Raw genomic sequence first — 24,937 nt, 5'->3', positions numbered from 1 at the left:
TAAATACTAGTTATAAATGTTGAAATGTCTCAAAAGGTACTCAACATTTTAAAAATGATTCCATTATATTAAGCAGCAAAACCTTTTTTTAACAATGATAATAATAAAATAATGTTTCTTGAGCAGCAAATCAGCATATTAGAATAAGTTATGAAATATCATGTGACACTGAAGACTGAAATAATAGCTGCTGGAAATTAATTTATACCATCAAAGGAACATAATATATTTTAAAATATATTGAAATAGAAAAGAGTTATTTTAAATTGTAATAATATTTAACTGTTTTACTGCATTTCATAAATGAATCAAATAAATGCAGCCTGGGAGCATGAGATTCATTTCCAAAACATTAAAAAAAAAAAATTCAACTCAAATGAATAGCACATATGTTAGATGAAATCTGGAGCTAAAGTCATCTTTAAACCTTCTAAGGAAAAGTTTTATAAAACTGCCCAATAGAGTGTAGCGAAGGAGAGAGAGACACAAAACATGTAAACAAAGTATAAACTAAATAATAACCACATCCATTATTTGAATGGCTTCAGAAGCGTCCCCAATCCCTCCATTCTTCAGTGTATATTCCACCACTATTTCCTCTTTTAATTATCCTCCAAAAGAAAAGATGGAGCACATCAGACACATCTCCACAAAGCCGTCCCTGGCACGCTCTCAGAGTGGCCGGCAAGCGTAGGCACCGTCTGGCGCAGCCGATAGTGAGGCTTGTGCGCTGGCAGGGACAGACAGGACCCGTCTGCAGCTCTGCACAACAACAGGAAGATGATCTCTCAGCAAAGGGGCCCTCGTCTTCCTCCCCCTCACACGCAAGGCTTTGGCTCACCCAGCCACATCACACCATCTTCAACAGCAGATTAAGGCCCGTTCTTACAAACTCGCAAGGCTAATTGGAGAGAAGCGGCAGCTGCCATTCACTAGGGCAGAGCTTTTGTCCTAGAACCATAAAGTACTTGAAATTACACATTTCTGTATAAGAACCCGCACCGATGGCTTCTTTAGATACTCATATCTGGGACTGCAATGTCCACTGCATATTGTCTTCAACCCTGAAATAATAAAAAATGAATTATGTTTACTTGGGTACTGTGTGCTTCCTAATTCTAGATTATACATACAATTCCAATTTAATGCCATAATCAAGAAACTTACAGTGTATTTGTTTGCCATTTTGTCTATCAAGCATTAAAAGAGTCGTCTTAGCCTTTCCTGTAATGTCACTAAATTAGACCATTAGAGTTTCTAAATCCTTTAAATTTCTAGATGAACCAAAATAATAGTCAGGTTCATAGATACTGAACAAAAGTCTGAGACCAAACTGAAAGCAGGGAAATAAGTTTTAGGATTTTAGACGTAGAAATTTTATATATATATATATATATATATATATATATATATATATATATATAATAATAATTAATAAAAAATTAGTAAAAAAAAACAAAACAAAAGTAAAGTAGCGGTCTGAGATTTTTTGGACCTCATTGTAAATAAATGGAATTAGTGTATTTGATCTCCTCACAATGAAAATAATCTCATGTGATAACACTGTACTGTTGCGTTCTGACTCTGTCCAAAGCAACTCTCTCCATTTCTCTCTCGCTCCTCGTCTCTCTCAACCGGAGAGGCAGCAAAAGATCTTAAGTGTTGGCTTTTTGTTCTCCAGGGGGAACCAAGAGAGAAAGCTTGGGCTTATTTGAAGTATTTCGCCCTGTGTGGGGATGAAATGTCTTGTAGTGCTTTCAAGATTACTATTTGCAAGCCTGTGATGTGAGAGAACCATTCCTGTAGTGTAGAGTACATTTGGTACAGTAATAGCTAACTAAGAAAAAAGCTTAGTTAAGCTTAAACCAAGATAAAAGCTGAGAAGAGAAGAGAATTTTTTAGATTAAAAGACGATTTCTCACAAAATATATAAAACTAGACAATCATTTATACAACTGGGTCCAAAAAGTATCATGTGACACTGAAGACTGGTGTAACACACTGTACACATTTTTTAAGGCAACCAGCTTCAGCAGAAGTTTTGACTTCTCTGAGTTCTTCGAGTATTTTTGTAGGAGATTCTACAAAACTTAAAACAACAAGTTGAGAAAACTCAAAAATCTGCTGAAGCTGGTTGCCTTAAAATTTTAAGTTGGCTCAACTTTTTTTTTTTTTACAGTGTAGCTGCTGAAAAATCAGCTTTGCCATCACAGGAGTAAATTACATTTTAAAATGTATTCATATAGAAAACCATTGTAAACAGTAATGATATTTCACTTTTGACACTTTCGACTGGTAGTGTATTTACAAAATTTTTATTGTACAAATCACAGCACCAGTATACAATTTTGAGTGGAAATGTTACATTCAAAAGCTGAAATGAATTTCAGAATTTCTTGAGATATTGGCATTCTGTCCACCTTCTGCTTTAAAACTTTAATTTTGTCTAAAATAAAATAAAAAAGTGATGTAAAATGATCAATGTCATAAATATGCTTATTAGTTACGTGATCTAGAAATAGAACAACATCTTAAATATATCTTCCTCATTTAGTAATAATTTAATTTTAATCATTCATTTGATGTCATGATGTTTCTTTGTTTTAATTTTTTAAATCCTAAAACTTTCTGTTTATCTGCAGGTTTAAAATAGATTTTCAGCGTGATCTCTGAAGATCAATCTTTAGACTTTTTACATGTTTGAGATCTGACACAGTAATAATGTTTGTGACTGTCAGCTCAAGCCATTGACAGATAAAGAAACAAAGTGCTAACTACAACTTCTCTCACTCTCCGAGGAGCGTTTTAAAACGATGCCAGAGTGGCTATCAAAGAACAGTGTGGCTATTGTTTTACAAAGCTGTCTTTCTCTGTAGTAAAACCGGCAAAAAACAATACACAAAACAGAGCTTTGCTCCTCATCTTGATGAAAGGAGAGATGTGGAGAGTGAAGCTCAGCTTTGAAAAGAATAGAAACATAAGGCCAACTCTCTTTGGCCTTTTGCCTGTCAGCTGAGGGGTGTGCTTACATGCCAGAGTCGACTGTCCTAGAGTTGAAACAACCATCACACAATAACACAAACACAAACACATGAAATGTATGACCCACCTCAACACAGCCTTATGAAGACCTTGCATCAGAGCGACTCTTCAGGCTATGGAAGCAAAAGAAGGCAACATATCGTCAGGGTTGTGTCAACACATTCCAGAACAATCAATAGTGTCAGAATCACTTAGATGAGTGCTTGAAATGCACAAAATAGACACCAGATGTACTATAATGTGTGCTGTGATGAAACCACTCTCAAATGCTCTGTGATTTGTATTTAAAAATAAATAATTCAATAAAAATCTCCAGACCAACCGGTTGACAAAACGTCTGTCAAGCTGGTTTGCCTCAATCTAAACAGAATGTGACAGTTGTGTTTCTCTGTAATTGCATATTTGATGACATCAAAAAAACAAAGCTATAGAGAATAAATTCTGCCATATAGGGATTTCAGAAACCTGTGATGAACCTTTGCTTTATCTGCGGTCTCGACACTGTGTAAAATAGGAGTGCAGTTTACATGAACAAAAGGAAGGAACATGTGAAGAAAACAATTACGCTGTAGGGAAAAATTTGGATTTTTAAGTTTTCCAAATTAAAAATAGGGCAAATTTCTTTAGTTGATCAGTGATTTAGTAGAGATTAGTAGATAGAGTAATCTAGAAGTAGTACACAACCTAAAATATTTCTTATTTCCCTTACCAAAAAGTAGTATACTTCAAGTTTATTTTATTAAGAATACTTAAGTAACGTTCAAGTATATTTTTAAGTATAGTTTATGTAGTAAGTATACAAATATCAGTGTACTAGTAGTATACTTGTAAGTGTACTATTTCAATACTCCTTGGGACTAAATTGGCCCACTTTCTAGTATATAAAAGTATACTTTTAAGAATACTTTAAGTATAACATGTAGTAAACTTTGAGTACACAACTAGTTTACATCAATGTTTTTAGCTTGTTCTGCAATTATACTAAAAGTGAATTTATAGGTATACTGATAGTTTACTAATTAACTACTTGTAGTAGCATTTTAGTACACTTTGAGGTATAGTCTCAGTAAACTACTAGTTTAGTAGTTCTATCCTGCAAGTATACTCAGAGGTTTTCTTTAAGTGAACTTTACATCATACTTTAAGTATACTGCTATGTCCCTAATTTAGGTATTAATCTGTATATGTTTTGTTATATATATATATATATATATATAGGCTATATATATATGAATATCTGAACATACAAAACATCAAAAGAAAGAACAGGGTATATGCTTGTAAACAAAAACATTTTATTCTAGCTTCATGCATTCTTTTTTTAAATACTTGAATGTGGGTAAGTTTAATAAATAAAAAATAACATTTTGAACAAATTGGATTCAGAATGATAATCAGAACATAGATGGAGCCGATCAACACCCCAAAGCTTGACAGTCATTATTACCTCTTCATTGGTCGACATTTTAGTCCAAAACGTTACACAGTTTTGATGCTGTTTTATGTCTGATGATCGTGGAGGCATCTGTTGTTTCGGTTTCTTCTTCACTTGTGTTTTTTTTGGAAATTCTGTACAGAAAATGTGCCCCTACCGTATAACAATGAAAACACGGATTCTAGGAGCACAAGTAATGAAGTATAGCTCAAATATATTTAGACTTTTTCATATAAGTTTATGAAAGTAGGTTCATATAAATTACATATAAGTCAAGTATACTTAAATGTCATTTTAAGTATATTTCTGAGATAAAGCCCATTTCTGAGAAGTACATAAAACGTAGTCTAAAAGTATACTTTCCTATTTTATAGTTTAAAAGAAGTATACTAAAGTACACTTGAATGAACTTTCTTTTTCGTAAGGGTCATTTAATAATAATTTTTATTTTAATCATCCATTTTATCTCATAATGTTTCATAATGTTAATTTTTTTTTTAATTCTCCTGCATTTTTCTGTTTAGCTCAGAGTTAAAAAAATGTGGTTGAATCTTTGCAATTTGTAAAGAGCAATGAACTGGTAACAACTGTAGGGGAAATTTGAAATCTGAAAAAATAAAAATAAAAACTTATTGATACCACAATATCACAACAAAAAAAATGGACATATTTTTACATATTTTTATGTAAAACAAATAGTTTAAACATATATATATATATATATATATATATATATAGATAGATAGATTAATATATATCTCGATTAACTGATTAATTAACATGTTAATTTTGACAGCCTTAGAATATTTTTCTCAAATTTTCAAAGCCTCCTAGCATCCCCCTGTCGGCCGTCTGGAAGTCCATAAACCCCGGCTTGAAAACTTATTGTTTTAGGGTAACTTAAATGGAACTTTGATTTAAATCAAATGAAACTTGTGCATTCTGTCAAAATTAGTTTACATGCCATTTTTAACTCCACATTGTGCCATAAACAGAAAGGCCTGTTATAATGCCTCCTGATCCTTTTGTGGCCAGTTATGAAAAGAGCACATCACCAGGTCATGGGTGAACAAGGCTTGGTGTGCTGGTAAGGCTCATGAGGTGAGGGGAATTTGTATAGGTAAACTCTAGCATTCGGGAATAATGGGAGTGTGGCTTTAGTTGTCTTTAGAGAAATGAATAATGGAAAGGTCTGTGACGTTTTCAAAGGTAAACTCTAGTTTCTGTGACGTGCCTCTGGCAGCAGTGTGTATACATCTGTAGAAGAGTATAAAAGGTCCACCAGGACCTTGATGGCAGTACGGCAGAACGGCGTGGACATCCTGCTCTGCAGCCATGGGAAAGGTAGGCGCTGACAGTTGTACCTTCTAGTTAGAGTCATATTTCATGTTTAGAATTGGTATTTTCACAAGTCATTATTTGCTACATTAGGGATGTGAGCTTCACCCTGACTTGGAACAACCTGAAGACCATATAGTCTGAAATGAACTTCAAAATTCAAACTAGATAGAAGAATAGAAGATCATCCATGGAAGTTTAGCCATTACAGCTTTCTATGTTATTTTCACATAAGACTGGACAAAATAAGTATATTCATTCACCACTTCCATAGATTATTCCTCTGTTCCTTGCTACCATACTCTTTCCTTCTGCCATCAGATCATCTTCTATGAAGGCTCCAACTTCCAGGGGCGCTCCTATGAGTGCTCTGCTGACTGCACTGACACCTTTAAATACTTCAACTGCTGCAACTCCATACGGGTCATGGGGGGTCACTGGGTGGCCTATGAGAAGCCTCACTATATGGGGTATCAGTACAACCTGGGCCGTGGGGAGTATCCTAACTTTCACCACTGGATGGGCTTCAACAGTTGTATCAGATCTTGTCAGATGTTCCCACCAGTAAGTCAATCAAACTGATGGGTTTTATTTCACGCAGTTAGACACCTTTAAAAAAAAAGCAACGTCAATCAATGAGCCCTTTGAAGTAATTCATATATGCAGGGAAAAAACAGGTTCACAGGTCCACCAGGAGATTTAGTTATTTGAAATGGAGCAAGACACACTCCGATGACTGCGCAGCTCATCATAATTCCATTCATCTCTGTTTTGGCAGTGGAAGAATCATGACACTGTCACTAGAGTTTGTTCAACAAAAATGACTAAACGTCTACTTGAAAATCTTTGAAAGTTGTACGTTTACAGCAGGAAGTCATGTTCAAAGGCTCAGTCTCAACAGCGACATCAAGAATGTTCAAGGTTTTCTCCCAAACATTCTGACAGCTGGTCTCTCAAATGTCTCTGTGTTGCCCTGATTATTGATTCCTCTAAAGCCCTAACTGCTGTTTTTCTCCCCACACAACAGTACAGAGGTGCCTACCGCATGAGAATCTACAACAGACCTGAAATGTACGGACACATGATGGAGTTCACAGATGACTGCCCCAATGTCTACGACCGTTTTGGCCACCACGGCATCTACTCCTGTAACTGTATGGAGGGCTACTGGACCTTTTACGAGCATCCCAATTACAGAGGCCGCCAGTATTTCCTGCGGCCCGGAGAGTACAGAGCCTGCAGCGAATGGGGTTGCATGAATCCCATGATTGGCTCCTTTAGGAGAATGAGGAGCAGTTTAATGTAAACTGTCTTTTTTATGACCATTAAAGACGTTGAAACTGATTAAAACGGTTCTTGTATGCTGTCTTTTCTTCATGACACTTTGAATTATTTGGTAGCGTAGGAAACAGAAAGTTTCTTCAGCTTATTCAGTTGTTTTTCCAAATAAGGGTCCATTGATCCATTGCCCAGTGCACATCAAAATAAAGACATGCATGTTTCAAGCCAAACTCAACTTTATAAATCTGACGTGGTTGAAGAATTCATTTTAGTCTCATTCCAAACCATAAAACAAGCTGATAAAAAAGAACTATGCCTATGTGAGAGGACAATTTCATTGAAATCACTTCATATTAGCATTTCATCTTCATTTATTTGTCCCTGCCAGTTCATGGTGTTTACATGTAGAGCCCTGAAGCAACTAAAAGCTGAGTTTGCTACTTTTTTGTCAAGCACTGAAAAGTGCAGTGGTGCTGTCTTTGGAGAGAGAGATAGAAAAAAAACTTGCAAAGACACAAAGGGGGGCACACACTGGCTGATCTACAGTCGCATCCACTCTATAGAACACATTGTGCTGACCAGACAGATTTTTGTGAGTCACACACAAAGCACTGATCCATGCCGGGTCTATAAAGAGGTCCTGGCCTCAGAAATGGTTTGGTTCACTCAGAGAACAGTCACAATGGCCAAGGTAAGTGACTAAATTGTTTCTGTAAATGATATAGATTGCGGTTTTAGGATATGCAGCCATATTATCCGAAACCTTGCTTTTAACTCTTGAAAATAAATATGAAAAAAAAAATAGAACAGCTGTTATTTTTTTTTTTTTATGGAGAAGGAAATATTTTTGAAATATGTTTTGAAAAACCATAATAAAATAACTAACTCTCGATTAAAAGATTTTCTTTGAATTATATGGTAATCTGTGTTTTAGCTTTTGTACCAGTCGCAGCTTTTTTATTTTAATTTAATTTAAATTTTTTTAAGGGAGTGTATTTTATGGATAAAATAATGAATTACAATCTGAATTCAGCTTTGTTTAACCTTAGTAAAGAAAAAAAAAGTGTTCTTGACTGTATCCATCCTATTCTGATATAAAATGCCATGGTTCCAAGCATCTTATGATGTTCAATTGATTTAAATTGTAGAAAATATTCATTCCAACAATGAAGCGAGAGCGAAACAGACTGCTTTTAGCCTAAGGTAGCCCTGTTGAGTTCAGTTAATATGTTCAAGATTAAATCTGTATAGTGTAGACTTTGGTGCCATATAGAAGACAAATAAATAAACAGACAGATCATAAAATATTCACTTTTTAAAATAGTAATATTAAAAAGAACTATTCAGATTTTCTATATAACTTCTTACAAAAAATCTGATGAAGTAAGAAAAAGTGAAACTTCAGACTTAAAGTCTACCTGTAATGCTGAATTTTTCTTTCTCTACATCCATCCAACAGATTACTTTCTTTGAAGACAAAAAGTTCCAGGGCCGTCACTATGAGTGCACTGGAGACTGCGCTGACATGCAAGCCCACTTTTCTCGCTGCAACTCTGTCCGAGTAGAAAGTGGAAGCTGGGTGGCCTACGAGAAGCCCAACTACTCTGGATACCAGTACATGCTGTCCAAGGGTGAATACCCTGATTTCCAGCACTGGGCTGGATTTAACGACTGCATTCGCTCCTGCCGCATGGTTCCTCCTGTGAGTCTTAACTGTACAGTCAGTAGAAGTAGAAAACAGCATTATTTAAAAATAATCTATTGTGATAGGAAATGTTTTCTCATGCATGTTAGGTTGTGAGAATCTAGCTCATCGAAAATATGTTCTTTGAGTATTTTGTAATGTTCTCTTTTTTATTCTTTTTGTCTTTAAAGTTTGGGATGTTTAAAAAAAGAGGTTTACCAAACATTCACTTTGTCAGCCATTGGTCGACCGAATTAATACTCCAACTCTAAACTCATTCTATTGGCTGATCCAGTGTTGCCATGTTGGGCTGATAAATCAGAGCAATGCCTTACATTTTTGGAGAGAAGTTTTATAAATATATATATATATATATAAAATACTGATTGTTTCTTCCCCAGTACACTGGAAACTACAGGATGAAGATCTTTGAGCGTTCTGATTTCGGTGGTCAGGCAATGGAGCTGAAAGAAGATTGCCCTGATCTACGTCAGCGATTCCACAATGGAGACATCTCTTCAGCCAATGTCATGGAAGGCTACTGGACCCTTCATGAGCATCCCAACTACACTGGCCGCCAGTTCTTCCTGCGCCCTGGCGAATACAGGAGGTACGTCGAGTGGGGCAGTACAAGTCCTACGATGGGCTCCCTGCGACGTGTGACTGACCTCAACTGAAGATCCAAATTATACAACCACCTCTCCCAGTGTGTCAACAGCAATGCCTGTCCATGCAGCGACTGCGTCTGACCTTCAATCACCTCCAGGTGATCGGGCCTGTGGATCTGTCATGCTGAATGTATTTGTGATGCTTTATTCTGGCACAAGTGCCATTTAGCCTCACTTAATGACGGCTATTTGTCTCTTTTAGCACTGTCGACTGTGCAAACTGTATTTTATCAGCACCTTTCCCTTCCCAAATACAACTGGAAATAAAGGAAAATTTGATTAAAATCAAACTAATGACATTTGTACAGTATGAATGTCATGCAATGGCAGGGTTTCTGCAAGTTTTATGGAGGTAAATTTAAGACTTTGAATTTTTTTTTAGGCCAATTAAAGAACATTTAATTGGCAGAAAAGGAATATGGGGCAGACAATGAGGCGTATTTGCAGCAAAATTTAAAAAAATTAAATAAATTAAAAAAGTGATGCTCTTCCTCAGTATTTTAGTCATGTTTTCAGGTGCAAAAGTCTAAAATTCTAGACCATAGATGCAATGATGACATAAAAAGTCTTGCTTGAAATGTAAATTTGTAATTAAAAAAAGGAAAAATATCTGCCAATGGGCTTAGAAAAGAATTGAAACTAATTAAAATGTAAAAAAAACTTTTTTTTTGATGGTTTAAAATTGTAAGATTAAAAAATAAAATTATTGTAATTTGCATTGGAAAACAAGACAAAGAGATATTCTTTTTTCAGTTCATGCAACATCTAATGCCATGATTTTATGAATTTATTTGCGAAAGGGCAAACTAAGACTTTTTAAAACCGTTTTAAACCCTGCAGAAATCTTGAATGAATGAAACATGTCAAAATGTTGTTGCATGCAGTATACATCCATCGGCTTGATCGTACATGATGTCATCTTATTCCTGAGAGACAAAAGAAAATTATTAAGGAAACCGCTTGTTCTTTGAACTTAGTTATTAAAGAACAAAAAAAGGGGTTTCTGAGGATGGTAGAGCAGAGGACTTTTATAAGATCACATGATGTCTAGCAGACGCTTTGGGCCCTTGAAAGAGGCCCCATATTAGCAGCACATCATAGGGCAACACAGACTCAAAGAGGAAAAGTCAAAGTGGCCTGGTCTTAGCCCCGAGCATGCGGCTCTCTCAGAACACAAAACAAAACCAAGTCCATATCTCAGCTCATGCATTTTTCATAAGGTATGGATACCGAGCTCTTTCAGAGATTAATATCAATTATTGAAATTGTTAATTAGAAGCCCATAATTGGCAAAGATACAAATGAATAAATAACTTCGATGATTAATTATTGATTTGAAAAAATTAAGCTCTGCAGGGAGCATATTTGAGTCTCTAAAGATCAAGGAAACAAGAAATATGAGTTTTCGCCTCAAGTAACGTTCAATTAAAGCTGTACTGACTGTGAAAGTCCAATGGCTTGCCAGGAGACCGGTTCTTTTGAACTTCACATCCATTATACCTTAACCTCTCAGATGTGTGAAATATTGCGAGCAGGTTGATATACAGTAGTAGCAAATCAAGAATTATTTAGAACTCATAATTTGAACAAAACTACAAAATATATCTGAAAATACAGTTTTAGGGTCGACACTTTTGTTACTTTATAAAAAGCAATCTTATATTTTGAAAATCAGCATTGCAACCTTTGTTTCACGTGTTAGTTATAATTTCACTTTTTATACAGCTGCACCTGTATTAGCGTCTCCTGATTTGGCAGTAACATTCTCCTCATTTGAGCATTTGTTAACCTCTTTCATCCAAACAGTCATTGATCACAGATCTTACGCAGTGAAGTTGGAACACAATAACAGATGAATGAGACTTTGTTTCTCTTCATCTCTGGATCTTTTTAGTTTCTGATGAAGGCTCATTGAGCGTAAACCGCACATTTTGCAGAATAAAAAGAAGTTGTGAGTCAAAAGGCACTGGCACTTTCATGGCAAGCCTCAGTCTTCTCACAGTCTCTTCTTTCCTAATAGCAACATAATTAATCCTCTGTAGTATTATTTTCACTCGTCCATGTCCCACTTAGTGCTTGGCAAGTCTCTCTCTCCCTACAGAACAGCCTCTTGATGTTTTCCACACTGAACTGTACTTAAGAAAGATTATTAGTTAAGTTCAAAATGGCCCCAATACTTGTCGGTTTCCTCCCTAAATCCTTTCCAAACGTCTTTCAGGTACAAATTCAACTTTCAGATCTTTGTCAGAGGCATCGAATGCATCCAGAAGCATTTCGAAAGTACAAAAGAAATTTATTCTACATACAAAAATTGTGAACATCTTCAGAATACTTTTACTATTAAGCGTCACTATTTTGTCGAGCATTACAGCACTTTAAAGTACAGATAACGAGGTCTTTTTGAAGCAGATCAGGACAAAAGCAGGGGGGAATTTTACAGCAGTAACACAGAAATGTCTACAGGTCTGCACATTATTCATGATTAAAAAGCAGTGAGCATAAAAAAAATGTAAAGAAAAAAAAAAAAAGCTAAATGAGCGGTAATGCACAGGAAAATTGTTTTTCTGTTTTCTTTTCAATAAAAGCAACTTATACAAACAGAGCAGCTTGAAAATACTAGTTTTCTTTTTTAATTAAAGTTTTCTTATGTTGTACTGTCTTTGACTAGCACTATGGCAAATTTAAAATATATTTCTTCCCATTATAGCTGAAGTTACATTAAATATTACACAAATATATAACATCGGCAATTCGGGAGGTCTCTTTTCATTCACTCCATACTGGAGTGAAGCGATCATTATTTTTGCCATGATCAGTAATACGTTTTGCTGCTCAAAAGAACATAATGACAAAAACAATCATATGGACCACAGCTTTAAGCAAAATCCCTTGTTGTCTTTGTGGCAAGACCCTTCTGCGTTTCCGTAGCTATAAGTTCGACTCGATCTTTCTGAACAAGACACACTTGACTAAAATGGGTGCTTCTGGGAAAATTAAAATGTATGGGTTCACCGAACAGCTCTCGATCCACAGTTAATTTCCTTGTATTCACACATACTCCAAATATACTGGCTGATGAGAGTCTTTAAATAGGTTTTAAGTGGGCGAGCTTTTACTTAAGATTTGATTCTTGATTCTGTAGATGCTTTTATTTCACGACTCTAGCTGGTGGTTCTTCGTCCAGGAAGAACCTGTGCCACCGGAAGATTCTCGTGAAGATACGTCATGCTGCCCTGCTCAGAGAAATCTGCAGCTGTGTGGCCCTCGCCCCGTAAGACCCATTTGGTAGTGAGAAGCCCTTCCAACCCCACTGGCCCACGGGCATGAATACGGGCCGTGCTGATGCCAACCTCCGCACCTACAAAGCACCACAGGGTCATTATGAGATTAAAAGGGAAAAATTTAGTTTGTGGGTGAAAAAAAAAAGAGAAAAAGACACCTACCGAGACCAAAACGATATCCGTCAGCGAACCGCGAGCTGGCGTTCCAAAAGACACAGGCACTATCTAATTGCTGGAGGAACTGCTCTGCTGTGTCCTCTACACAGATTATGTGAAAGATAAAGAGAATTAAATAAAATTCAATAACTAAATAAATTAAAAAACAATGTTTGAAAATAATCTCAATCTTCCCACTAGATGGCACTACAGCACTGCTTTTTTGTTCAATAAGAGCATTTAAAGCTGAAGTGTCATTTTTTGATTAAAGCACATCAGCTTGTACTTCAACTATAACACAGCTTGCTACTAATGTTAACACAAAGTGCCTATATTTATGTCACATGATTATCCACCACTATAGGGCAGTCTTACCATTTTCAGTGACAATAACATCAGTGTGGGAACTGCCGTATTTATGAATGTGATCAACAGCCTCTTGCATACTGTCCACAACCTCGATAGAGCACTCCAGATCCCCGTACTCAGTGCGCAGAGACTTCACCTCTGACGGACTGAAGGTCAGGTAAGATGCAAACTTGGGACCAGCGTGGATCTTCACCTACAGGTCAAATCACCAATAATTTTAAGAAAGTGCAGTTATAAACATTGACTATCATTTTTGAATATGCAGAAGTATATGGAAAAAGAAAAAGGTAACAGTGAGATATAATTAAGATGTATGCTACTCTAGTAGTTCTCAAGTTTTTAGTAAAAAAAATTTAAATAAATTTATACTTTTGAGCAAGGAAGCATTAAATTGTTTAAAAGTGAGTGTAAACTAATTTATTATTTACAAAATATTCTAATTCAAATAAATGCCGTTGAACTATTTTTTTTTATTAATCTAAGAATCCTGAAATAAAATTGTTATCATGGTTTATGCATCATGTATCCACAAGATTATTAAGCAGCTCAAATTCTTTTACATTTATAATAAAATAATATTTTCTATAGCATCAAATGAGCATATTAGAATAAGCTCTGAAGGATCATGTGACATTGAAGAAAGGAGTAATGTCTAATGAAAATTCAGCTTCGCCATCACAGGAATTTTATCAGTTTTAATTTATTTCAAATTTGAAATGATATTAAAATAGGAAAGTAACTAGAATAGAATAATTTCATATTATTACTGTTTTACTTTATTTTGGTTTCAGTAGAAACAGCCTTGGTGAGGAGGAGACTTCTTTCAAAAACATTTTTAATAATCTTTGACCCCAAACTTTTGAACTATAGTATGCATTTGCATTTACATTTTTTAATTTTGTTTTTCCCGAGGCAGAAAACAGCTTCAATAGAGAAAGTATATTATTTTTTCTAGACCAAAGACAGATTTGGTTACAGTCCTCAGAGTGTAAACCTAACTTAGTATGAATGTCATACTGTGCATATATATGCGATCTTACATGTTCTGTCCTCAGCATGTCGATGATCTGATCAAACAATGGGGTTCTGAGAAGTTCTCGATGCACCAGCAGGGTTTCCATGGCATTACAGGCTGCAGGGTAGTCGCATTTGGAGTCTCGGACTAGAGAGAGAAAACATAACCAGTATAATTTAAACCAATTTATACCACAATATCAAATGGTTATGAAGTACACCTATGTGGAAATAAAAAACATCTACACTCGTAAATCTTCACTGGCAATCTTACTGATCTTGATGGCTTTGTCAACACTGGCCTCATGGTCCACATAAACATGGCAGATCCCCTCACTATGGCCAAGAACAGGGATGCCCTTCGCCGCACGCTGAATATCTCTGACTAGCTGAGAGGAGCCACGAGGAATGATCAGATCAATCATCTTCTCCAGCCGGCACAGATCCTCCACCTCTTCACGTGTGCTCACCTGCCACAAATTACATCTGTTAAATGACTACATATAAACACACCACCAAACCATTATTTTTATGCAGCAAAGATGCATTCAATTTATCAAAAGTGACAGTAAAAACATGTTATAAAAGATTTTTATTTCAGTGACTACGTTTACATGGACATCAATACTCTGATTTTAATACGATTAAGACAATACTCTGATAAAGAGTCTACCATGTAAAAAGAGATTTTTGATTACCTTAATCGGGCTAAAGTCATAATCGAAGTAAACACAAATCGAATTAAGACCTGTGTAGTATTCCTATTTTAGTCGCATTATCAAGGTGCAGTACAGATATGTACACACCTTAATCAAACTATTACCGTCGTGTTTTGCGACAGGATACACACACGGCAGTGCTCTTTAATAAAAGAGCTTCAAAACTGCCGTTGTCTGTTTGCATGTACAAATAATTAACTGCACTTGAAGCTTTCATAAAATGAAAAATGATATGTGGCATCATCACGAAGACGAACTGTTCATAAGGGAAATTCTGGAGGGGACGTCGGATGGTGTCACATGGTGACGTAATAACGCATGTCATTAATCGATCTATATACCATAACATGTAAAACGGGAACATGAAAGGATTATTCTAAAATCAACTCATATAAACACCTTAATCGTAATATTGTCTTATTCAGAATAAGGTAAATAATTAGATTACTGATGTCAATGTAAACGTACTCACTTATATGCTGCTCCTTGGCACCATCTATTTATCAAAGAATCCTAAAAAATGATCACGGTTTCCACAAAAATATTAAGCAGCACAAATTTTCTTCAGCATTGATAATAATAATAAGAAATCTTTCTTGCGCATTAAACTTCTAAAGAATCATGTGACAATGAAGACTGGAGTAATAGCTGCTGAAAATTCAGCTTTGCCATCACAGGAATAAATTAGTTTTGAAGTATATTAAAATAGAAAACAGTTCTTTTAAATTGTAATAATACTTCACAATATTGCTGTTTTTACAGTAGTTCTGATCAAATAAATGTAGCCTTGGTAAGCTTGGTGCAAATATATGTTTAATTTACCAGCTGGATGGCATCTTTTACTCCATGGATGGACAGAGCCTCCTGGGAAAGTTCGTGCAGGATGCGATTCGTGTTGGCTGCCTCTTTGCCACCTTTCAACAAAAGAGCATTTCCACTAGCAATGGATAAAGCAGAAACCTGTTGGGATTAAAAAAATAGAAAAAAAAAAAAAAAAAAAAAAAAATTTAGACATTTAGCAGATATTTACACAAAGCGACTTAAGTAAACACACACACACAGACATATTGAGCAACCTGGATTTAGTAAATTTTGTGACAGATTAAATGCTTTGAATCTACAACCTTTCTGTTTACAGCCAAGAGCTTTAACTAAAACAATGACCCAAAAGTTACACTATTTTTGTAGATGCATGCATTTTGTGCACCTGACCTGAGGAAGGCAGTCTGGCCGTGACTCAAAGATGACCAGCAGTACTCCTATGGGGACAGTGATCTGCTCCAGCTCCAGGTTGTTTGCCACTCGAGTCCTGCGCAGAACCCTGCCAACGCTGTCATGAGAGGACACTGCGATCTGACGCAGGCCAATGGACAGACTGTTCAGTTTAGATGATGACAAACTGAGTCGCTTCAGCATGGCTGGAGACAGACGACCTGTAACATAACGGATTGAGATTGAGTGAACCAAAAAAAAAAGCCCTTTGTGATACACCACTCCAGTGGGGAGAAAAAAAATACAATGCACATAGTCTGAAGAGTAGCAATCACTTCCTGTTACCTGTGCTGACAGCATGCTCCATGTCCTTTTTGTTAGCAGATAAGATTTCATCTTTCCTCTCAGTGAGAAGATCAGCCAATGCGCAGATAATGTCACTTCTCTGTGGACAAACATATTGATATGACAGATGTTAAGATAGATGTTAACATAGATCTTAAGATGAAAATAACCCAGAATATTCCTATTTTTTAAATCTAATGATTCTACTGTTTCTGGGAAAATATGCACAAATGATTCCAGACAGTCATGTAAAATAGTGGTTTAAAAGTTAATCTAACCTGCTCTGGTTCAAGGGAAGCAAGAGTCCTGCCAGCAGAGCGAGCCATTTCTGTCTGCTGCTCGACCGTGGGACCTGTGGATGAAGAAAAGTGGCATGTGAGGTCTTTCAACAAACAAAGATAAATGAATCACATTAGAAAAAAACTGAGCCAGTAGAACATGTGCTAACTCACCAGCTGGCTTGACCTCTGAGAAGAAGGTTCCTACTTTCTTGCCCTCAACAATGTCAGTTATTACATGACCTGTGACTTTGGGGTGTGTACCATTAGCAATGACAACAGACGTCCCACCTTGGAGAGCCCAGAGAGCAGCTTTAACCTGACGTTTATTAAACACACAGACTGTCAGTTTCAGTTACTGATCCTAACAAAAGCTATATAGTGTGTGTGTATATCTCAGATATTCTTTCTGTAGTCACACCTTAGCTTCCATTCCTCCAATGCCGACCCTGGACTTTGTGCCGTAGGTTATGGAATGCTGGTCCCCAGGGTAAAATGTGTCCAGGAGCTTGGCATCGTCTGACCCTGGTGGGCTGTCGTAAAGGCCTGGAAAGTGTGATAAAGGCAAGTAAAATGGTTGAGTATAATTATTATTTTACTCGAATATTAAAAGCATGTCATTATTTACTATGGAAAGCTTTAGACTGCATTTAACTGCATTAAAAATAGTGACAATCTTAGTCTTTAAACTTTTCCTTTAATTATATTTAGTCATATATAATTTTAGATTAGTCATATAGTTAAAAATATATTTCTTATAATACTAAAAAAATAAATAATATTTAGTATTATTATAGTGTGCAAAATCATAACCATGATACATTTGTCTGCATTTATTTGAAATAGAAATCTTTTGTAACATTATGAATGTCATCACTTTTGATAAATTTAATGCTTCCTTGTGGAATAGAAAAAATTAAATTTTTCAAAAACGACATTTCTTAAAAAAGAAAAAAAAGAAAACCCATTTAAATGTGTAAAATATAGATGATGATGATGATGATGATAATTCTGTACCAACTACTACAAAAACTAAAATTGATGGTTTTAAATGCTACAATAAAATTTAGGCATCACAATATCTCAACACACAAAAGTTACTAAATACTTTAATAGTAAAAAAAAAAAGAAAATTGTACAAACAAGTAAATATACATTAGACATAAAAAAAATTAATAAAAAATAAATATGATATAGTACTGATGTATTCACTGATTAACATTGAAACTGAAATCTCACCTTCTACATCAGAGAGAGCGATGAGAAGATCTGCCCTCATCTCCACGGCAAGCCGCGCTGCAAGACTATCGTTATCCTTGATACTGATAACCTGCAATATGAAAAAAAGAAAAGAGTCTCAAAAGAGAGCGGCCCTTGTCTTTTAAAACCCACAAAGGCAGACATCACTACAATATTTCATGCTCCCATGAACATTTATCTCTAAACTATAGCATTAAATGGGTGTGATGAACATTGACTCTGTCTAGTCTATGAGAAGACAGAATTCCACATGAAATCACATTTGAAGCCACAGCGAGTGCAAGACAGAGTAAGCGTAAATGTGCCCAGAGAGTAAGCGACAGTACTGTGAATGAGGTAATGTTAATTTCTTTCCGGTTTCTACAGGAATGGAAAAAACCCTTAGGCTGCAACAGTGCAGGAGACAAAGATAAAGTGTCTGCATTGCTCTGACTCCCAGCATGCATCAGTAAAGGCCCCTCCCAGCATGCAGTTCCAAAAGGAAGAGGATGGGTGGCAAGGTTGCTCGGCGATCTCTCTCTCTCCCAATACCCACATTTACCCCCTGTAGGTCACTGTTGGGTTCTGGGGGAGGCACCACAGCGTCGTTGGTATTGATGATGGGCACAATGTTCATACGCAGCAGCTCGTGCAGAGTGCTGTTCAAGTTCCGTCTTTTCTGGTCGTCATGGAAGTCCAGGTTTGTTACCAGGATCTGATGCAACAAATAAAAAATAAATTAAAATATTAATAAGGGTGTATTTTGTAGCTTCACCATGCAAATGTTAGTGTCTGTATGTACCTGGGCAGTACAGGTGCTGTATTGAGTGAACATAGCCTCATACAGAGCCATAAGTCCACTTTGTCCCGCAGCAGCACATGCTCTCGCCTCTAGAACTGGCAGTGACTGACAAAGGAAACACATCCAAATTCATATGCTTAAGTTTTTAAAGTTAAAAGATTAGTATACTCAGCTGAAATATGCTTGCTTGCTGCACAGGACCCAATGAAGTCTGTTTCTCGTATGTCAAATACAGTAGCTTCTGTTTAACATATTTGATGTGCTCCATGTATGTGCTTTGATTAATGTTTATGTGAATTAAAGCCTATATTTAGTCTGTTCATAAAAAGCGATTTTGTCTCTTCAGAAGACTTAAAAAGCTCAATTCAAAATACATTTCTTTCGTGATCTCTAAACCCTATGCCTTCTGTATCATATTTAACACACAAATTTCTAAAGGCCTCTAATTTATCAACATAATTAAAACATTGGTGAAAAAACTCTGTGTTTAGAATGTGGTATATGTGCCTTTATACTGTGAAATTCTACCCCCGGTTTCACAGACAAGGCTTAAGCCTAGTCCCAGACTAAAATGCAAGTCTGGGCTATTTCAAATGAAAGAAACTTGCACAGAATGATCTTAAACTATATCAGTGCCTTTATTTTGTCTCAAGATGCAAACCAGTAATGTTTTTTCGTTTATAAAAATTACTTAAATGTCCTAATTGAATTATGGCCTAATCCTGGTTTAGGCTAAGCCCTGTCTATGAAACCAGGCCTTAATGTATAAAGTAATGTAAGAATATCTTTTATATTGCAAGTAATTTAAAGATAAACACTTAACGGACTGAAGCAACTTAGGTTTACATGATTATATATACTTTTTTTTTTTTTTAAGAAGAATCATGTAAAAGTGTGAGTATCAAAAACATAAGACATCAGGCTTTTGAGGAATGTTTATTTAATTGTTTTGCACCTGCCAAATTATAACTATAGTTTTTATCATAAAAGTATTTAAATATCATCTTCATAATATAACATATTATTGGGAGATATAGAGTGACAACTCATATTTATATACATTTTATTTATGTAAGTAGTTTGTTAAACCGTTATAAAGATAATGGTAAACTGTTCCATTTATATATTTATTTTTTTGTGACTATTTAATATTCTAGGCTGTAAAGGGTTAATAAACCCTTTGCAATTTTGGGTGAATGAACTTTTAAACGGAAGGACAGAAATCTCTACAATTCACAACAAATGAAAGTCTTATGGGTTTGAAATGACACGAGGGTGAGTAATTGATGACAATTAAATCCATTTAATGTAATATTATATTTTTGTTTAATCTATTTTTATTTTTAACTAAAAATATTGTTAACAAATTTATATGTCCTCACCATATCTTTGAGCTGATTCTGGCCTGAGTGCAGGGCTTGTCTGACACTCTGTGAGAGAAGAATTTCGTGCCTCAGCCTTTGTTTTCCAAACGCTACAGCACCACTGGTCACGATCATCATCTCTCTGCCCTGATTCTGAAGCATGGCCACCTTAAACAATCAAAATGCATAAATAAAGAGTTATAATGTGGCATCAATTAAATATATTTTTACAGCATTATGATTTGTTAGTACAACATTTTATTTATGTGCAAATCATTAAACTTTTATCGTCAACTTTACCTGTTCTACAATTGAAGCGAGTCGGCCCAAAGCGAGGCCGCACTCGTCACCGCGGGTTACAACAGCACTCCCCAACTTGACGAGGATTCTCTTGGCCTGGCGGAGATCACTGCGGTGGGCAAATGACTTGCCGTGTGCCCGTGCCAGCGGCACTGTAAAAAAAGGCACGTTACTCCACTGACGCACAGCATGGAGTGTGAGAAATGGGGAGGAAGAGGGATCTGTATGAAGAGAGAGCCGGGAAAGCACCCAATGAGGAGCATGCCATGCAGGAAAGCCAGTGAGTGATGGATAAATGGACTGTGTAAGTGTGCATTGATTGTATCACCGATGAACATTAGGATATGAGGGGAAATGGTAAAAGACAATCAGAGAAAATAGGAAGTATGTAGTGCATGTCCATAATGTAACAAATGGCATTGTATACTATGAATATACAGTAATTAGCTCTGTGACAAATTGCTTAAGTTCTTCTCTTGTAAAGTAAGTCTCTTTGAAAATGCATAAACGTAATGTAATTGTAAACAAATGAATCCTATGCTATTCCCCCAAAAATTAATCAATGCATGCTTTTTATTATCTATAATGTAAAATGGAAGAACTTTATGTGCTTCTTTATTACTGATGTAAACAAAGCCACATGGGCAGAAAAAAATAATAATAACATCACTGTCCAACTTTCATTATCCATTCTAATGAAGCCTATTCTAAAAATTACGTAATTAAGAATTGTTTTTTTTTTTACATCATTATAAAAAATATTAACATAAAATATTATTAGTTTATAAAAACATCATAATATGTGTGTATATAGTGAAATACATAAAATATCTGGCATTTAGCGGTAAGATGATAATTATTTCCATGTAATGGCCGATACGAACAATAAAATGTTTAAAAACTAAATCTGACTGTTTTAAATACAAATGTGCTGAAAATGTGTCTTTTTTATAAGTCAGCATTTAAGAGTGTCATTAAATGCTTAAAATGAGTCATACTGACCAGTTACTTTTCATATTTTGAGTAAAAACAGTGAATCTGAAATCTCACTGCCTACATAAGAGACAATAAATGTAAACAAATTAACATTATGCTGGTGTCTATGGCATTCTAGAAAATTCAAGCCAATTTATTTAAAGAAAATATGAAATTAATACTGACTATATTTACTTATAAAATATCACTGGTCTTATTTTACAAAATTCATCAATAAATGTCAGTCCAGTAATAAAAGTGATCTGTAAAAGCAGTCAAATCTTGGACAAGCCATTCACAAAGCTGTGAGCTTATAAAGTTCAGTGCCCACCAAACCCAGCCACATTCTTTATGAAAGAAAATAACATAGTAAAAGCTGCCACATCAGCAAAGCCAAACAGCACACCCAAACGCTGACAGGACAGAACTCAAAGAGGAGCGCCGGCCCAGTCAATGAGACACAGACATGCTGTAAATTAAGTGCAAGGGTCATGAATGGAAACAACTAACTGTATCTCCATATTTAAAGCTCTGACTGATTTTAATCAATAAGAAACAAGGATATACTGAACAGTATCCGTTCTGATATAGATCCGTTTCACAATCCTTAAACTTTTCTTTATAGCACTCATTTTTCTTTCTTTCACGAGGTAAGTTATGTGTGATACAAGGTAAGTTACAGAAATACATAAATACTTACTTTTGCCTTGTGAAGCAGCTCTTTTGAATGTTTGCAGAGCATTTAGTCTCGGATAACAGGAGAGCATCTTCTGGAGATACATGGTGACCTGATTTGTACAACTGAAACATAAATCATATATTTATATCAAAACACAATTGATCGGATCAATTTAGTTGCAAAATATTATGCGAGATCACACATGATCATAGTTTATTTAACTTAAACAAAAGCTTGATCTACACCCAACTGACATGCATTCAATTCAACAAGTCGAAGAGAAAGATTAAGTAGTTAAATTACCAGGGTTGGATGTTTTTATTACATGAATACATTAAATAATGAGTAGGGAATATTTATATTGTGCAAGATTGTGCGTAATAATATTTAACAATGCTAAAAAACGGGGTTCAAGAAACCACCACGACAAATAATAACGAGTAAACAAATCAATACTAACAGCCATTAAAAAACAAAACACTTATTTTGTCTGTAAACTTTCTTTAGAGACACGTTGGATGATGCAAGAAGGAAGATTAAATGGCCCTGCGTCACATTTCTAATGCAAAGTAAATGTGTAAAGCAGTTTTGCGTAAATGTCATTTTACATACCTTAATCTACAAAATAAATGTGATTTATTAAGCTCAAGTTCACTGCCGCCGCTGCTCTTCAGTGCCACATCAACTCTCGGCAGCTGCTCTCATGGATTCAGCCATGTTGACGTTCATCCACGTAGTTACGCAACGTGCGTACGCACTGCTACCGTCACGATTCACAAACATATTTACGCTCGACTCCGCCTGGGTCACCTGTAGAGTTGTTTTTTGTTTGTTGTTGGTGTTGTTGCTGTTAATAATAAAACACTTTAAAACGCCATTAAACGTCAGAATATGTATTATGTAGTATTTTATTTCTAGTTGTTTTATAGTCTATTTGAATCTCAGCCTCCAGCACTAGAGGGCGGTGTGTAAACATCTGGACACATCTGCATTCCAAGAACAGAACACTGACAATGGACCATTCTTAATGCTGATGCTTTGCATAGTTTTCTTAGGTCTTTAGTGGGTTAGTGACCCATTTCTCCATAAACTCCATTGTAAAGTGATCACTCTAAATAGACTTGTTTATGAACACCAGGGGCCTGGACCATGATGGGAGATTAACAAATTCAGAGTTATAGGATACATTTTGAGTTGACAAAACCACTCCAATCTGGCTTTGTTGGTACCATGAAGTTGATCATCAACTTTCTGTGTCAACTCAGGCTTGATCATTTAATTTTTTTTTTTAATTGAATGCTTGAAAAAACAACAACAACAACAAAAACAATAACAATCGTCATCGTCAAAACATAACAATACAACAACTGTTCGATGTTTCATTGTTTTCTAAACAGAAAGAACAGTTGGTATTAATATCATTCTTAAGTCTTTTAAGAGAGCACTTATCCGGGTAAATTATATGAATCAACTTAAATGCAATTTCTCTCATTTTGTTAGTAATGAAATATTTGTGAGGTAATGACCAAACTTTCTTCCAGGGAATATCACTTACTAAACCATTCCAATAAGAGATTACATCTGATTACATCTGAAACAAAACTCTAATTTTCTTATTGTTTTTTGACTTGGATGACGAAAGGCACTGTTTTCCAACAAATGTTTTACAAAGATGCACTGAGTGACATGAGATTGGAAAAGAAAGACCTCCAAAAAGCAGGAGAATGTGGCACTGCATCAGCATCAATTACAAACTCTTTCGGACTAATTCCATGCTTAACTAAAAACTCAGAGTAATTACAGATTGAACCATTTTGATTGAAAAGTTGAGACACAAAAATAATAAAATTTTTAAACCAATTTAAAAAAAATATATATTTGTGTTTATACAGTAGATACTTGTTATTCCAGATTAGATACGAGTGAGGTGTAAAATTGTGTTTAAAAATGAGGGACCAAGCTAATAACATTTGCCTATGAAAAAGAGATCATCTAACAGGGATTTTCATGATGTTATAGTTACAGATTAATAAGAAATTTAAACCACCTAGTTTGGAAAAAACAACATTAGGGATCAGATTCCATACAGATGAGGGCTTATTGATACAGTTTTTTATCCAATTTATTTTAAAGGTGTTGTTTAGTGTGGTGAAATCAAGAAAGTTTAAATCCCCTTTCTCAATGGTGTTCATAAATACAGATTTTCTAATAAAATGAGTTTTATTCTTCCAAATAAAGGCTTGATCATGGAGCGTGACATCAGCGGCGAACAGCCAATCACAACACAGAGCAAGTGTGATTTACTTCTCGCGAGAGAGCCGGCGAGATTCAAAACAATATAGGAAATTATCTTGCTCTATCAGTGCAGTCACAACAAGTGAAACTTGTGAAGTTAGTTTATATAGTTGATAATATATGAATATTAAATTGAACAGGTGTTCCTAATAATCCTTTAGGTGAGTGTATAACAGCAAGAAAATAAACAGCATATAAATAAATGTGAGTTATTGAGAGCTGTTATCTTACATTAACATATAAGTTTGGATTTTTTTTAATCATTTGACACTTTCATTAATTTCATAATTTCTGTACGCTAATTCAAATAGCCTAGTATGCAATGTTTTAAAGTAAGATGTCTACTAAAACCACAATCACTCAAAACATTTTAACAGAATTAATTAAATCCAGTGCTAAAATGAATATACTAGGATGCAAAGGGATATGCAACATATTTTAGAAATTAGTGCAGTTTCCAG

General features: G+C 35.4%; 3 protein-coding genes across 6 annotated transcripts; 2 read left to right on the top strand and 1 right to left on the bottom strand.

Moving 5' to 3' along the window:
- Positions 1-6,280: 6,280 nt before the first annotated feature.
- On the top strand, positions 6,281-7,121 carry LOC306857851 (gamma-crystallin M2-like; the record flags this gene model as incomplete). The annotated part of the gene is made up of 2 exons (XM_079398080.1): positions 6,281-6,379; positions 6,843-7,121. The coding sequence occupies 2 exons, from the start codon at positions 6,281-6,283 to the stop codon at positions 7,119-7,121; spliced, it is 378 nt and encodes a 125-aa protein (XP_079254206.1).
- A 627-nt stretch (positions 7,122-7,748) lies between these two features.
- On the top strand, positions 7,749-9,457 carry LOC306857850 (gamma-crystallin S-1-like; the record flags this gene model as incomplete). The annotated part of the gene is made up of 3 exons (XM_079398079.1): positions 7,749-7,787; positions 8,556-8,798; positions 9,182-9,457. The coding sequence occupies 3 exons, from the start codon at positions 7,749-7,751 to the stop codon at positions 9,455-9,457; spliced, it is 558 nt and encodes a 185-aa protein (XP_079254205.1).
- Positions 9,458-10,459: 1,002 nt separating this feature from the next.
- Positions 10,460-22,956, bottom strand: LOC306857846 (delta-1-pyrroline-5-carboxylate synthase-like). Of its 4 annotated transcripts, none has more exons than XM_079398062.1 (18): positions 22,794-22,956; positions 22,203-22,303; positions 20,528-20,679; positions 20,246-20,395; positions 18,864-18,968; positions 18,618-18,776; positions 18,062-18,152; positions 17,244-17,368; positions 16,997-17,141; positions 16,823-16,896; positions 16,545-16,644; positions 16,200-16,420; positions 15,810-15,947; positions 14,543-14,738; positions 14,295-14,416; positions 13,261-13,447; positions 12,892-12,987; positions 10,460-12,806 (listed from the first exon to the last, which is right to left on the bottom strand). In XM_079398062.1, exons 2-18 carry the CDS (start codon positions 22,282-22,284, stop codon positions 12,610-12,612), a joined length of 2,340 nt encoding a protein of 779 aa, XP_079254188.1. In that variant the 5' UTR covers positions 22,285-22,303; positions 22,794-22,956; the 3' UTR covers positions 10,460-12,609. The 4 variants fall into 4 exon arrangements, with proteins under 4 accessions (XP_079254188.1, XP_079254189.1, XP_079254186.1 ...); XM_079398063.1 differs by having other exon boundaries at positions 18,624-18,776; positions 22,794-22,940; XM_079398060.1 differs by having other exon boundaries at positions 20,528-20,748; positions 22,794-22,927.
- Positions 22,957-24,937: the final 1,981 nt, after the last annotated feature.

This window comes from Barbus barbus, assembly GCF_936440315.1.
Source record: "Barbus barbus genome assembly, chromosome: 38".
NCBI lineage: Eukaryota > Metazoa > Chordata > Actinopteri > Cypriniformes > Cyprinidae > Barbus > Barbus barbus.
Note: the sequence above shows the minus strand (reverse complement) of the source record. Positions and strands in the feature narration are given on the sequence as shown.

Coding starts and splice junctions, on each gene's coding strand:
- LOC306857846 (XM_079398060.1), bottom strand. CDS start 22,284: ATGTATCTCCAGAAGATGCTCTCCTGTTATCCGAGACTAAATGCTCTG. Junction 18,153..18,617: donor GTGACCTACAGGGGGTAAAT/GTGGGTATTGGG, acceptor TTCATATTGCAG/GTTATCAGTATCAAGGATAA. Junction 12,988..13,260: donor TGTTATTGTCACTGAAAATG/GTAAGACTGCCC, acceptor TAATCTGTGTAG/AGGACACAGCAGAGCAGTTC.